At 40.6% G+C, this 14,850-nt stretch overlaps 1 protein-coding gene across 5 annotated transcripts in view; it reads right to left on the bottom strand.

Annotated features, from left to right (window-relative positions):
* Positions 1-13,151, bottom strand: part of TBXAS1 (thromboxane A synthase 1) — a 229,629-nt gene extending 216,478 nt beyond the window's left edge. For 2 of the 5 annotated variants that reach the window (XM_064420990.1, XM_064420999.1), the window contains exon 1: positions 9,977-10,278. In XM_064420990.1, coding sequence (XP_064277060.1) covers positions 9,977-10,237 — 261 coding nt within the window. In that variant the 5' untranslated portion in view covers positions 10,238-10,278. Of the gene's footprint in view, positions 1-9,976; positions 10,279-12,758 lie in introns of those variants that run through there. The other 3 variants (XM_064420992.1, XM_064420994.1, XM_064420993.1) reach the window with 3 other exon arrangements.
* Between the last annotated feature and the right edge of the window lie 1,699 nt (positions 13,152-14,850).

The following is a 14,850-nucleotide window of genomic DNA, read 5'->3' as shown; positions in this document are numbered from 1 at the left end:
GTTGATTTGTTTTGTTTATAGAAGGAATGAGATTTTTATCTCTGCTCAAAATATAAAATGCTTCCATGGCACTGAACTCACTGCTAGGCTATGCTCTCACTCAGAAACGTAAATAAAAAGGGGGAGAAGGAGGGGAAAAAAAGGTTTTACTGCCCAGAATCCTTAGCAATGTCAAAAATCAAATAGAAAATGTCCACCAGTGACACAGTTAAAGCCTGAAAGAGGAACTAAGTCACCAAGCTACCATGGAAATAAAGGCCTTCTTACCATGCTTGTTAACAGCGAGAGTCTCCTAAAGTGGGGGAGGCAGGTTAGGGATAAACTACCCAAATCCCAATTCTCAGATCCCAGACTGAGTCCTGGCAGGATGAACATACTTACATTGTAAATACGCCTTACAGTCCTTATGAGATTCCTGGCCTGAGAAGGCACAGGTTCCTACAGTGCTTCCACCATCTTGTGCCCACTGTTAAAATTCCAAGCTCCCTCTGCAGCCTTGCTAGGGGAGGTTCCTCACTCCTCTGTGCCTGACACCCAGGATCTGATGGCCTCTTTCAGTTAATACCAGACAACATCTCTGTGTCCTAGGAGAACACCAGATGGCTGCTTTTCCACTCAAATTGACAGCACTTCCATTCATATTAAACAAAAATTACAACTCAGGAAAGAAAATATATTGTGAAACCTCTGAATACATAACTACTGCTAAAAATTTAAACTTTTTAAAGTTTTAAGACACAACTACCAAGAGATACAACTACCAAGAGACACAACAACACAATCTATGAGAAATTACCTGAGGTGTAAAACTTTCTAGCAGACAAAAAAATTTTTAAATACTATTCTTCTGAAATAGGAAAGGCTCAAGGTTTGTTGCCATATCTAGGAATAGTTCTCATAAAACTGAGGATTCTTTATCTTTGTACCACCAATTCCTATCCCTGAAGAGGGGATGTGACTGAGCAAGGCAGATACATAGAAGTGAAGGCTGCTGAATGTTACTCCAGAACAACTCTGTTTCCCGAGCTACAAGAGGGGATCTGAAGCCTTTCTGGAACCACCAAGAGGTGTTTGCTCTTCCTGAAGCTGCTGGCCAGAGCTCTGACCTGAATGGCTACTGAGCAGCTATTGGTCAACTCAGAGTCCCATACTGAGTACAGTTCATCATAGCATTCACAGACATTAATTAGTCCAGTACAACACTGTTACACTCACTGAAATCTATCCTAAAATAAATATGCAGCTTCTCAGTTTTGCTACTATCTAGCTTATACTGAGATCTCTGTTGGGAGAGATTGTTTCATCTCAAGCCATGATGAGTATTTCAGAAAATCTTAAAACAGAGATTTGTTAGTCTTTGGAGAACAAACAGATGATATCGATATTTTAAAGACGGAAAAGGGCCCTTGCAGTTTTTGACCACCATCACTCTCTGTCTGTCATGCTAGCATGCAACCCACTGAAGATCCTTTAGCTGCTCTTTCCTCTCCCAGGATGGCTTTATTTCATGTCTTTCCCACATTTCAAACCACATGCCTCGACGACCTCTTCAATTGTTATAGCTCTACTGAGAGGGTGTTTACATAAAAGCTCTTTGGAGCTTTTTGGATGAGAAACCACAAACATGCATGCACAGATTACATCAGATTTATTGCCACCGAGTAAGCTAAAACAATACTGAGGGTTACAGGTTCAGAACTCTGCCAAGAGTTCTCATCCAAGAGCATTCATTCAGCAGGAGCTTGTGATCATGCAATTACCAATTACTCATCTCCTCTAAAGTCTACTGCCTTTTCATCCTTCCCATGCCCCTCAACTCATAAAGAGCATCACAAGGTTTTTAGTGGCTGAAAAGAACTATTCTTTCCAAGGAAGTAGACTTTGTCCATATAAGCAAGCACACAGACACTGCCCCATTTCCTACTCTCAATGCATATCTCAGTTCAGCTCCTTTTTTCCAGCCTCAATTTGCCCAAATATACTTGACCTCAATCTCTAACAACCATCCGCAAATTCATCTGGAGTCATATCTTGCTGTTCCCAGTCATTCTCTCCAGTCTTTTCCCAGCCATTGCTGGGCATCCAGCTTTTTTTCCTACCTGAGTAAAAAAAAAATATTACAAGTTTTGTCCTTTCCCTTGTTTGCTGCTTCCTTGCTCCCCCAACAACTTCACAGGTTCTGCAGAACCACAAAAGCAGCACCTAGCCAGGAAAGACACTACCAAAGGAATGGATATGAAGAATCTCCCTCATGCTAGGTGATCCCTTCATTAAAACTCTTATATTCTTATTGACCTGCACATTACTCTAATCATAGATAACACATGTCAAATAAACAGTAAAGCTTAAAAGAAATAGTCACCAATGCAAGCAATGACATATAAAGCAAGGGAAGAAAGAAGCAGACGTGGAACATCATTTTCTCAAGCTCCTCTGCTATTCCTGGGAAAGTGAAATAAATGCATACCCAAACCCAAACCAAAAAAAATTTTCAGCTCTGTCAGCTGCTTCAGAGCAGTTAGCACATACTGAGCTTATGGAACAGTAAACTTTGTTTTCAATAGGGGAAAAAAAAAACTAGGGAGATAAGAAAGAAAAATCCATCTAAAGATTTTGGGTGTGTCAAGGAGAGTTGATAAAAAACAATCTCTCAATAATATGTCAATATTTTAAAACATTTTTTAGACAGCTCCATTAAATACTATATAAAACTCCCCTACAGAAGAGCAAGGCATGGCAATCAAAGGCATAAATTACCTATGAGCCAGCAGTGAGGACAAAACAAACATTGGTATGGATGAAATCTAATGCAAAGACACAAAGGAGTGAAGTAGAATATGGGCAATTTTTTTAAATGATGGGAGCAATGTTAAAGGAGACAAGAAAAAAAGAGAACATAGATCTATATTTCAGCACTCTGAGGAGTTCTAACCTGTCAAAACTAGAAACTATTTTAACTTTTCATTTAAGAGGGAGCACAGGCAGGCTGGGAGGACACCTTGTGTGCTGTCTGCAAGTGGAGTGGCAAAATTCCACACACCTTGGAGCACAGGAGGAACAAGAAGTCCCCCCCAGTGCAGGGCAGTCACAAGAACTGCAGTATGCACCCCTGGGGTTCAGGGAAGAGCAGAGCTCATGGCAGTGCTTGAAGACTTTGCAGCAGACCTGAGAGACCCCTCCAAGCCTGGCAATTAAATGCACAGACACAGCAAGGGACAGCCCCAGTGCAATGGATGGAGCACTGCACACCTTGCAGAGCCTTCTCCCAGAGGAAGTTGTTTACATTGCCTTCTCCCATCATCTAATTTCAATTCCATTTAAAGCACCACCAGCAGGGTATTGAGTTCTTCGTGTTCCTAATACTGTCAGTAGATGGAGGCAGGAGCTCCTAAAAGATAATTTGCAGTACCCAAAATCAGTTTGAGAGGGGCCCAAATATCCCCAAGTTAAACAAAGCAACCTAGCCGAAGGCAAAGACCAGATCAAAAGTTAAAACCAAACTGCAGAAGAGCTGAGTGAAGCTCCAGAGCAGAAGTTGCCTGATGGAGAAGTCCGAGTAGTTCCTTCCCTTGCTGGTCTCTCCTGGCTGTGCAGCCCAGTCGAGACCAGACCCAGGCCATTCCAGGCCCCACAGGAGCTGGAAGCAGAAACTGGATTGCTCAGGGGCTGAGTCCAGCTCCTGTTTGCTCTTGAGGTATTTGTGTGCATTATCCAGCTTTGCAGCTCACTCCATTGGACATGGATCTAGAGACCATAGCAGAACACAGATAAATATACCAGTTTCATGAAAGAAGCCATCCTATCCCTGTAGGTCTGCCTTTACATACTATTAAGGGTCCAATGTCCACTCACTAAAATCAAACTGTGCTTTAGTTTGGGATTTAATGGGAAAGGCATGAAAAACTTCAGGGAAAAACAAAAACCACAAGGAATTAATATGCTGGAGATTGATTTTTTTACACAGAGTTTTTTAGGATAAAGTGCACCTTCACAAAAGCAAAAAACTCAACAACCACTTGAGGGCCTCCAAATAAACACTGCTGGACATGTAATCTCTAAATTGAAAACAAAACAAAATGAGCAGAGACCGTTTCTGAGATTTGCAGTGCAAAACCAAAGCAAAACCAAAGCTGCACAGCATGAGATGCCCAACACTTGTCTGGATAACCAAGGGGTTATTACAGCCTCTGAGGATACCCCAGAGAACCTAGGGATCTGAAGCTACAATAGTAACAAGAGAAAACTGTTTTGCTTCTTCCCCCAAAAGTAAGATAACTTTGTTTACCTAAAAGCAGCATAATCAGGGCACTGAGTGAAGTTCATTCTGGATTATCAAATGTACACAAATCTACTTTGTTTTCAGAAAAATAAAGTATTTAGTCATATGTGGTATGGCACTTTTCCAAATTATAATTCAGTAATTTATTCTGTTCCTTCTCAAGTTTACCTAGAGATGCTTGATTTAGCTCAAAGACAAGGCCATATATTGCACAGCTGTGGGATCAAATTATGTTTGACACATCAGTGGGAATTACAGATTTTCTTGATGTGAAACTGCACGACAAAGACAATTCAGAATCTTTTAGGTGTTCTTCTGTCATCAACAGAAGTTTGCTGATGTTTCCTCTTGAGTCAGATCCTTCTAGCTTTTCTGATGGGACATTTGAATGAAGATGAGGGAAGCAGAATGATTTCTACTGATAATGGCCATTTTAGGGGAAAAAAATAAAATTAAAAAAATTAAAATAAATAAACCCTACCAGCTGGGGTTAACAGCATATTAAAAACCCCAGAACTTCCCAGCTTTCTGACCTTGCAAACCTGATGCTTGGTTCACTGCAAACTGAGAAGCTACAAGGCTGTAATAGAGGAAGCCTCATTAGGGACCATAACCTGAGATCCCAGCTCAGAGGTCAGGCTTTGCTGGTCAGAAGGATGTGGGAGACAGAGACAAGTCCAGCAGCAGTACAGGAGCACCAGCCCCTGAGCACTCTCTGTCTACAGAGCTGTGCCCTCTGCCAGAAAGGGAAATGAGAGGCTCTGACACCTGAGCATGAGGATGCCTCTCTGAGCCTCTCACCTCGAAGAGCCTGAGAAAAGAGCAGAGCTGTAGGTCCTTCTGAGTGGTTGTTGATGCTCCACACCCAGGCCTGTTTCTAGCCATAGTGGTCCTAGCAGCCCTGTGCTGTGCCTGCAGCAGTGGCAGGTGGAAAAGTTAGGGCCTACCTGCTCAGAAAGGATGCAAGTTTTGTGGTGCCTCTCCCTGAATCTGTCCAGAAGTATTATCTGGTTGTGTTAGGGAAAATAATCTACTTCCCTTATGCCTGCACTCAGACCATAAACCTAGAGCTCTAGCTATCAAATATCATTTGTAAATAGTGATCTTTCAAGGGGCAAAAGTTAGTCCAAGATCTAGTATTAGGTGGCATTTATTTTAGAAAAAAAAAAAAGAAGTTTTAGCTAACTCAACCCCAAACAGTAAGGTTCTCAAAAACCAGAATGAAGTTTTTGGTGGAGAAAGATTACCTCTAAGCTTCCCTTTAGAGCCCTTCCCAAAACCACAGTTGCAAAGTAATGCCAAACAAGTAATGGTATTGAAGTCACCTGTATGGAAATACTACCTTGTCCTGAGACCAACTTCTGATGTGGTTTAGTGCACATATGGCACCAACAGAAGAACTCTAACACATGTGCCCCATTGCCTAAGTTTGTCCCCCATCCAACTGTATGCAAATGACTTAAGGTCAGAGGAGGAAAAATATTGTTTTGTTTTCATTCTTTTTTATCAGACTGCAAATTCTTTGGGTCAGGATTGACTTGTTCTGCACTGGGTGGGTAGTACCTTGATCTAGGGAGATCCCAATCTCTTAGTCTCTATGCTTGTCTCTAGCACAAGTAATCATTAATATTACTTCAATGTAAAAATGACATCTTTCTGAATTACTTAGCTTTTCAGAAACAGACAGGAACACCACTAGTTTATGTTTTTCTATGTTTGAAAGCATGCAATTAGACATGGATCTTACAAACATAAACAAACACTCCCATCCAACCTCCATGTTTCTAAAAAACCCCAGGTTTGTTTAGACAAGGGGTTGATAATCCAGTTTGAACACAGGTATCTGAATGCTGTGACAGCTTCTTCATAATGCTCAGCTTATGGTACATTAAACTTTAAAGCAAGATAAACTCCTGCTTTCATTTTATCAAACATCTACCCAGACAGCAAAAAGAAAGACACAAAGCAATGTTTGCAGCTACAGCCAAGCATGGGATATCCAACTCAGCATATGTTTGAAATGAAAATGAACAATATGTTGCATAGATATACTACTGTATTTTTCAATAGAGAATATCACTGGGATTTGTAAATGTTAAACTCATTCTTCCCTTAAGAGTTTGGTTTTATTTCATGCCTAAAAAAAACCCCTGAGATTCACAGAGATTAGGCAAATAGAGACAGCAGTGCTTGCAATTGAGAAAGAAAGTGCTCTTAAAAGAAACTGCTCTGATAATCAGTTTGGGTGGAAGAAATCACAGGGGAGGACACAGACAAGACATTTTTTAAGAGCGCTAAGTGCTGTGCCACTGGTATTACTGAACTTTGGTAGTTAGCCATATTATGCTTTTTTTGTGGTCAGTAAAGCAGCAACCTGTCTATCACAATAATAGTGATGTAGCAACAGACATCCAAGAATCCATGATAAGAAATCTGCAAGAGACTTTCACCTACAGAGAACAAGTAGCAAGAATGGGGGGGGGGAGCAGATGACTAAATCCTTCAGGAATGGGGGATAGCAAAGAGGCTTGAGCAGCTTCTTAATTTAACAGATTACCAAAAAAACAACTTCCCATTCAAATCCAAATAGGCTATGTACCCAAAAAGCTTCATAGGTCTTTCTACTCCCAACATTTAATTGACTACCTTACGAAGCCTCTCCTTAGAGCTGACTTAAGGTCATGTAGAAGACAAACACTGAGAGGTTATAGTTGCTTCCACTGATTTAAAATTGACACATTACACTACAAGCATCACCTTTATATTACACTGAGGACAACGCATGAGAAATCAGAGATGTGCTATTACATGATTTGTTATAAAGAGTTATTATGTTCATTGTACCATCAATAACAGCCTAAAAATTATCAAATCATCCAAGTTTCTTTCTCAGATTTGCATCTTCCCTATAAGTTAACTTTTATGCAGCTACAGCCTCTGCTCCCTTTCCCAATCAACCCTTTCTCCTCTCCCTCTTTCATATGACCTCACCATACCCAAAAATGTGAAGAGATTGGTCTTATCACAGTTCAGCAAGATACCACCTGCCAGCTGAACTGTGACAAATCCCAGCTGGCCTTACAATACACACACTCACAGGGACTGAGGCTGAGCTGATGGACAGCAGCTCCAGGCTGTCGTTTAAACCACTGAGTACCCCCATACACGAAAACCGTGCTGAGGAAAGAGCTCAATAAGATGAATGTTGCCATGACCACATTCCTATTCCAGTGTGCATCAGATCTTTTTACTCTCTCCTCTACCTGCAACTGCCTTCTGCTGAGCCTTGCTAAGCCTTTTACAGACAACAAGGTGGACAAACTGCCTGTTCTTTGTACTCACACAACAGTTGACACAACATGACCCTAATCAATCATACCATAACAAAATTTAAAACAGCAAATATTCATTCCTCCCTTTCCCCAGGACTGCCCTTCTGAAAATACACAATCCTGGAAGAAAAAGCTTAAAAAAAAGAATAACTCAATAGTTATTAAAAAATTAGGATAAGGCTTATGAAGAAAACCTCAAAGGAACTTTAAGAGTTATTACTTTATTATTACTCCTGCCATACACAACACTCATGTTTTCTAACTCCTAGAAGAGCCAGATAATCAGGTATGCAACATGATTGTAATAAAAACATTTTCTAGAATTAGAGACGTGCATTTCTATTAGCAACCATTTTACACACTGTTTAAATAATTCCTTGAACCCAAGGTTTCAGTCATGAATAAATGAAGATGTGAGCATAAATTGAGTTTTACTGATTTATTTAAACACTCAGGTAGTATAAAAAAATTCAACAAAATAGACTCAAATTAGAAAGTTGACAAGTTTGAACAACTACCACACTTGTAGATGTGCTTCAAGACTTTAACTTTACAGGCTCAGGCACTGCACTTTACTGAGATAAACAGATGTGAACAGCTCAGCCACCAGGCAAACCTACCAGCAGCCCATAGCTGCTTTGCAAGCTTAATAATCGTCAGCTTCCCACTTGAAGAGTGATCTACAGGCAGATGTATTTAATAAGCTACTTAAAAATAAACTTGAATCTGTAGATCAACAAGATTGGTTAGTAGTAATCATTGGCAGTTACAAGTGTAAAACACTTTTCCCATGTAAAACTTCTGCTGCCTTTTCTTGATGCTTTCACAGAAGTCACCTTCAGCCAGGAAAGCAGACACTCTGAATGGGGCGTCTCTACTGTTAGACAATTTCCCACCTAAATGCTAAGTTGAACTTTTTGAAACTTTTATGGTAGGCCCTCAATTCAGCAGTAACTGACCACAGCCATGAGTCTGGTTTAACTCTGCAATTAGAGTTAGCTTTGTTAATGGCGAGACCAAATGTGCACTAAACCACCATGTCTTAACTTCAAGGGGAGGAACAGCCTTTCCCAAACTGAGCCAGAAAATGAGGCCCTGGGCAAACACACACCAGACAGTACCTAAGATTTACAAGGAGCAGTTCTGGGTCTTTGGAGACCTCGGCACATCCGGACATGAGCTATGTGAAAGTACCAGGCTATTTCAAATGATTCACGGGTGGCCAGATCTCACCAGCTGATCTGCTGCTTTTCTGAACTGTGGATGTGCCTCTGTCCTCCCTCTCTCCCCCTTAAGCTCCCAGAGATGCACAGGTCTACAGCTAAACAGCATGGTCTTAACATTCTAGAGCTGCTGGTCTTTTTCCCAATAAAATTCAGAGGAGGTAGGACTTGGATGTTTGTAATTATTTGGGCAGAGCTTGTTAAGAAAGCAGGCTCACACACCTATTTGATACAGCAACACATGTCAGATATAGGTTTGACTCTTTTTAGTCTCTCTAGGCCCTCCCTGAACACAGAGGAAGTTGAACAAAGCTCAACAGGGTGAAAGAATGACAAACTATATGGAAAGCTATCTGTCATTTACATTGCTACAAAAATTGTGCTAAACTCATGGTGCCATCAGTATTCTCCTCCTGATTAGCTTTGGATTTTTGGTGGATTTGATTTTTTTCTGCAACAGTCCCTGGAACCTTTTGTTGAACACTCATACAACTGAGAAAAAACCCATTATTTTACTGGAAGGCAGGATTTGAAGATAAACACAAGTGAAAAGTCAGAAAAACACTCCCAATTCAGCTAATATAATTTCTGAAAGAAATTGTCAGGACAGGGGGGAGTTTTTTGGGATTTTTTTCCATTTCAGCACAGCACACTGCATTGCCTACTGTGCTAACCATTACAGCTGCTGTTATTCTGATTTGTGTCTACTAGTCAGTGTGGAAAGAACAGAGGAAATTCAAGCAGCAGTTTAAGTGTCTGTACACTTAAGCCAAAGAACAAGTGTGCAGCATAGTAGAGAGAAGAGATCCAACAAGTATTTGGTTTCTTTTTGACCTGGACCAATGTTCCTGCTGCCCAAAAAAATTAAAAAGAAACCAACAAATAAGTTCTTAACTTAGAAGATAATTTTTGTTAGCAGTTGGTAAAGCACTTACAAGACAATATTGCAAGGAGAGAATTATCTAAAAGCATAGTGAGTTTTGTGAGTATTTATTGCACTCTCTGCTTCCAAACCAACTCCCCCTCTATTTCCCTCCTAGGAAATTACCTTCCAGTCCCCCCTCATGGATAAGACCCTACAGATGCTGGGTTTCAGCAGGGTTTGTGTCTGATGTGCAACCCATCTCACCACTCCCACTTACCAATACAGCAGGACCAGGAAGACTGCCAGCAAAGCCAGGGTGGCTGTGGTACTGTTCATTTCTAGGGAGGCAAGTGCCAGAAGATCTACAGGCTCCATTTTCCTCCACTACAGCTGCAGCCTTGAGTGCTGTGCGCAGGGGAAAGCCTCCGCAAGGGCTGATAAAGCCTTCCACAGCTAAAGCAATGACATCTGCAACAAAACAGGAACTGAGAGAGCAAAAACATGTCAAGCACACACTGCAAACCTTTCCTCTTCTCATGGACTGCACACTCTGAGACAGAACTCGAAGGTTCCCTGAATGGCAGAATGTAGCAATTTCCCCCCTCCCACTGTTGTTGTCTGTCATGCCGGTAAATATTTACATACCCACCGCTTGAGACATCAGCGCTGCTGAATGGGTTTTTAGACCATTATGGGAATCTAGGAAATCTGTAGGGACAATAAATGGGGAAGACAGCCTGGCCATGTTACAGATCATGGAAGAAAAATATAAAGGCAGTTCAGGGGTGTCCTGACATACAAACAGTGGAGTTCTCTAAAGTAACTAAAATAGAGCATTTTTGCAATATGAAATTCCATTAGCACTCAACCTTGTAAGAATGGAACAAAGTATACTTTAAATCACCACAACTAAAAGAAGGAATTAGAGGAAAGCTGGTCTAATGTGACTTCTAGAATGCATATAAAGAAAGACCAAATGAGCAGAAAACCCCAATTTTTTGGGATAGCACCAGATCCATAAGTCAGCATCTGCCCCACTGGTGAGTCCACACAGACAGCACTGTTTGGCTGTATCATCTCCCCTTCACGAGGGCTACAGCAAATTTTCCTGCCTCAGTGCACTCTCCCCCTTGGAGGTATCCCTAACCAGTCTCTCCAGAGATACTTTGGCTACCTCTACGTTGTATTTCTACTATCAGGTTTGACAATATGGTCAAATCTACTATCTCTGCACTGTGGCACAGTCAGGCTGCCACAGCCCCATGAACAACCTGCACACAACAATCAAGTTTTGACTGCAGTTCTGGAAATGGTTTGTTCGCTGTGTATGAATTCTTCAGCTTTCTTCCATATGTTCCTGCCTGCAAACCTCAAGCCTGTTTTAAGCATCCGCTCTAGTCCAATTAGAAAGGTAAACCAAAGAACACACCTTGAAGCACTTCTACAGGAGAAGTCCACCAACCTGTTATACACTAAAGTAACCAAATTCCATGAGCAAAAAAACCCTCAGGACAACAACATCAGAAGCAGCAGCTTGCATGTAAACACCTCTGCCCATGACAAAATTCTCTGAACTGTCCAGTATTGCTTGTTATTTAAGAAACTATAAATTCTCATATATGTGCTTCGGAGTTTCCACCCATCCTAAAAACCTATTTGAAAGATAAGGAAATCAATGCTATACAAACATTTGGTTTGTGAATTATATAGTAACCTTGAGAGCCAGAAATTCTGTAAAATCTGATTCTCCTAACACACCTGATGAAGAGTGGTTTCTTCTCTGACTACCCCAAGACAATAGCTTAGATTTAATGTGCAAGGCTTCTCCAGTATCACTGTATTACACTTCCTGCTTTTATCAGAGAAGTTAATAATATAAGTATCAAAAAAGTAAAGTCTTTAACACAATGGAGTTTAATTTTAAGAAGATTTGGCTCTACTCTAAGTGAATCGCTGCTATTTTGGTTCTTCATGCTTCACAACTGCATTATTCCCTTCCAGGCTCAGATTCTTACAGAATAAGTAGAAGGTGTTAACCAGCTCATCAGCTCCACAGAATAGCGACAAAGCTCACAGAAAACCTTGCTTCAGGTATTAACAACTCCACTGCTATTCTAGGTCAATAACAGCTCTGCTGGTTTGATGATGCTGCTGGAAAGTTCTGCAAGAACTCCAACAAGATTCAGCACCAGTGACACAAGGAATTAATCACTGGGCACAAGCTAATCCCAATAACAACCAATCCTGTGGGACTTTCAGAAAAAGAAAAAAAAATCAAACATTGATATGCATCAAAGTCTTTTCTAAAAGACTTTTCATCTTTTCTCTTCTTCTTTCTTTTCCAAAAGATTTGTTTTTTCTTCTTCTACCACAAAGGTAGAAGACAAGAAATAATATTCCAATTTCACTTTAATTTATTTGGCTTTTTAATAAAAGACATTTTTCTGCACAGAGAGGACAGATATTCTCTTATTAAAATCAACTGCACGACTCCTATCGGCACACACAGGTCAAGTAGAGACCTCACTTGTTTTTTAAGAAGCACTGGAGTCTTTTCCCAGTCACACTGAGAGACAGGAGGTAAGAATAGTTCTTAAACACATGCTTAAGAAAGAAAATAGGGTCTCACATCAGAATACAGTTTGGAAAATAACACATAATTAAGCTTTTTTTTGCTTATCATTTCATCCTTTTCTGCTGTTGATGGTGGGGTTTGTTCTGTTTTACTTTTTAAGCCTCATCATCTGATTCTTGCTGAAGGATTTTAACTTGGCACCTCTGACCATTAAGAAGGGTGGCAAGCATTGACTCCAAAACCTACCTGGAGCATTTCTCATCACAGACAGAGGCACTCACAGTTTTCACCTTGGAGTTAGGGACCTCAGCTCTGTGAAGAGTCACATAAATCCCCATGATACTTGTGGGGGGAAAAGGAGTCAAGGATGCAGAAAACAATGAAAACAAGCTATTTATCAATCCTGAGAATACTCTTTACAAGTTTTCTATGTGAGAAATATCATCCTACTTAAGACTTAATAGCGCAGATATTTTCCACCAACCTCCAAGTTCCTTTTGCGGAGTCACGCTGGCCAGTATGGTAACAGCGTCAAAGAACTGTGCAGACAGATACAAAGTCCTCCCTAACCGCAGGCTGGAGGAAGCCAGAGACAAGCAGAAGAGAGCCTTTTCCTGTCAGACTGCTGTGAGTCAGCAGCAGTGCCTGCATTGGCATCCACAAGGCTTCCCTCAAGATCGCGTCTACCCAAGTTTGCAGCTCCTTCACTCGGTGCCATCCACGCTCTTCTCTTCCATAGCAATTAAATCCACAGATCAGCACCTCGTTCATCACAAACAGATGTTGACCAAAACCTACTCTAAGGGACTCATCTCACCCTTCATTGCCCATCACTGCCTGGGAGCTCCCCAGCAAATACCAGAGGGAGCTCAGGCTGAGCAGCCAGGGCTGCAGCCTGCACACGCCCGCAGCAGCAGCAGCTATTAAACAGGGAAGTACACAATAGCATTCAAAGTCTGAGAGGCTGAACTGTTCCTCAACCGAAAAAGAACAAAAACCTGGCACCCAGACAACCCAGGTTTTACAGGAAGCCTTCGTGCCTTACAGCCTTGTCTGAGTCCAGTAATATTTTCTGTAAATGCTCTTCCAAAATAATACATTTCAACTTCTAAAGGAATACAACCGTGGCTGTGGCCTCAGCCATGCTTGACATACACAAGGATTGTTCCAACATGAAATACAGAGTTTATTAAAAAGCAGGATTATAGACCTTCCCAGTAAACCTAAATCACGTTAAGGATTTTGACCTGTCTTCAAAGCATATCAAATGGAAAGTGTAGTCTCATCTTTCAGGAGCTACTGACTGCACCAGCTAGACCAACCACATACTCCTGCTAATGACCAAATTCAATTCCTCTTCTGCTATTCCACCTCATATATTTTAGGTCTATAATAATCTAATTAAGGCCGAGCCACACCAGCTTTATGATAGATGAAGGAAGTCCAGGAAGATGTTACGTTTTAATTTTATAGCAGTTTGTGTCTATAGAAATTTATAGCACAGTCTTCAGATCAACAAAATTCTGCTGCAGACAGCTTAGCCACAAAATACTGCAGATAAAATACCACAGAACAGCTTAAAAACGAGATTAATCAAGGACTAGTTTATGTATAAGCTTTAACCAAGCCCATGTAACAAAATATGTAAGTATATATGATGATAATTTATCTTAAAGCAAAAACCTTTCCAGAGCCAAAATGAATTCTCAACATCTTCAAGGCAGATAAAAAAAAAAAAAACTACAGAGGCACATTTCACCTTTTTTTGGTTTTTTTAAAATTTTTTTGTTTTGTTTTGTTTTGTTTGGTGGGGTTTTTTTTTTGTTTGTTTGTTTGTTTTAATTCAAAACAAACTTAATATCCAAAGTACTGGGAATAATAATGCATTGGAATAGAGGGATTTACAATGGCCATCTGTGACTTAATTATTGCTATCCCTGTTCAAGGATTGATTAAGCAGTTTAATCAGATGATTCTGTACTTCTGCATGATAAACTATGACAAACTACCCAACAGACAGACCACCAAGGCATCAGAGCCTACTGATAAACATCCTGCTCTACATTCAGAACAGACAGGAGCACCAAAAGGATACCATGAGCTCATGGGAGATTCTTGAGTCACCTTGAATAGAGTCACTCCAATAAAGTGGATTTCAAGAGGCAAACACAGGAGCTGTAAAACCACGCTGAGGAGGCCACTTTCATGACACTTCCAACTGAGAGGCAGAAAGACACACTTTTACACTTAAATTGTTTTGCCAAGTCAGAACCTGCTATATTAACCTAAATGCTTCTCAGGAAATAGGCATACAGTTTCAAATTCTAGGAAAACTAAAATATTACGCAAACTTGTACTTCACTAACAAATTTACTCTTAGCTGCCTAAAAGTACTTCAAACACAGTCAGTATCTTAAAGTCTAAAACTCTCATTATGCTAACTAAATGTAGTGCCACTGTACTAAGTCCCCTCTAAAGCAACAAGCTGTGAGATATCCTAGTTATTTCAAAGAACTCTTAGAAATAGCACAGATTTTGTGGTCAAAAGGAATGACAGTTTCTTCCTCTTGCTGTGA

The sequence above is a fragment of the Passer domesticus genome, chromosome 5, assembly GCF_036417665.1.
Source record: "Passer domesticus isolate bPasDom1 chromosome 5, bPasDom1.hap1, whole genome shotgun sequence".
NCBI classification, from domain to species: Eukaryota; Metazoa; Chordata; class Aves; order Passeriformes; family Passeridae; genus Passer; species Passer domesticus.
This window is presented reverse-complemented; position numbering and strand designations above follow the sequence as displayed.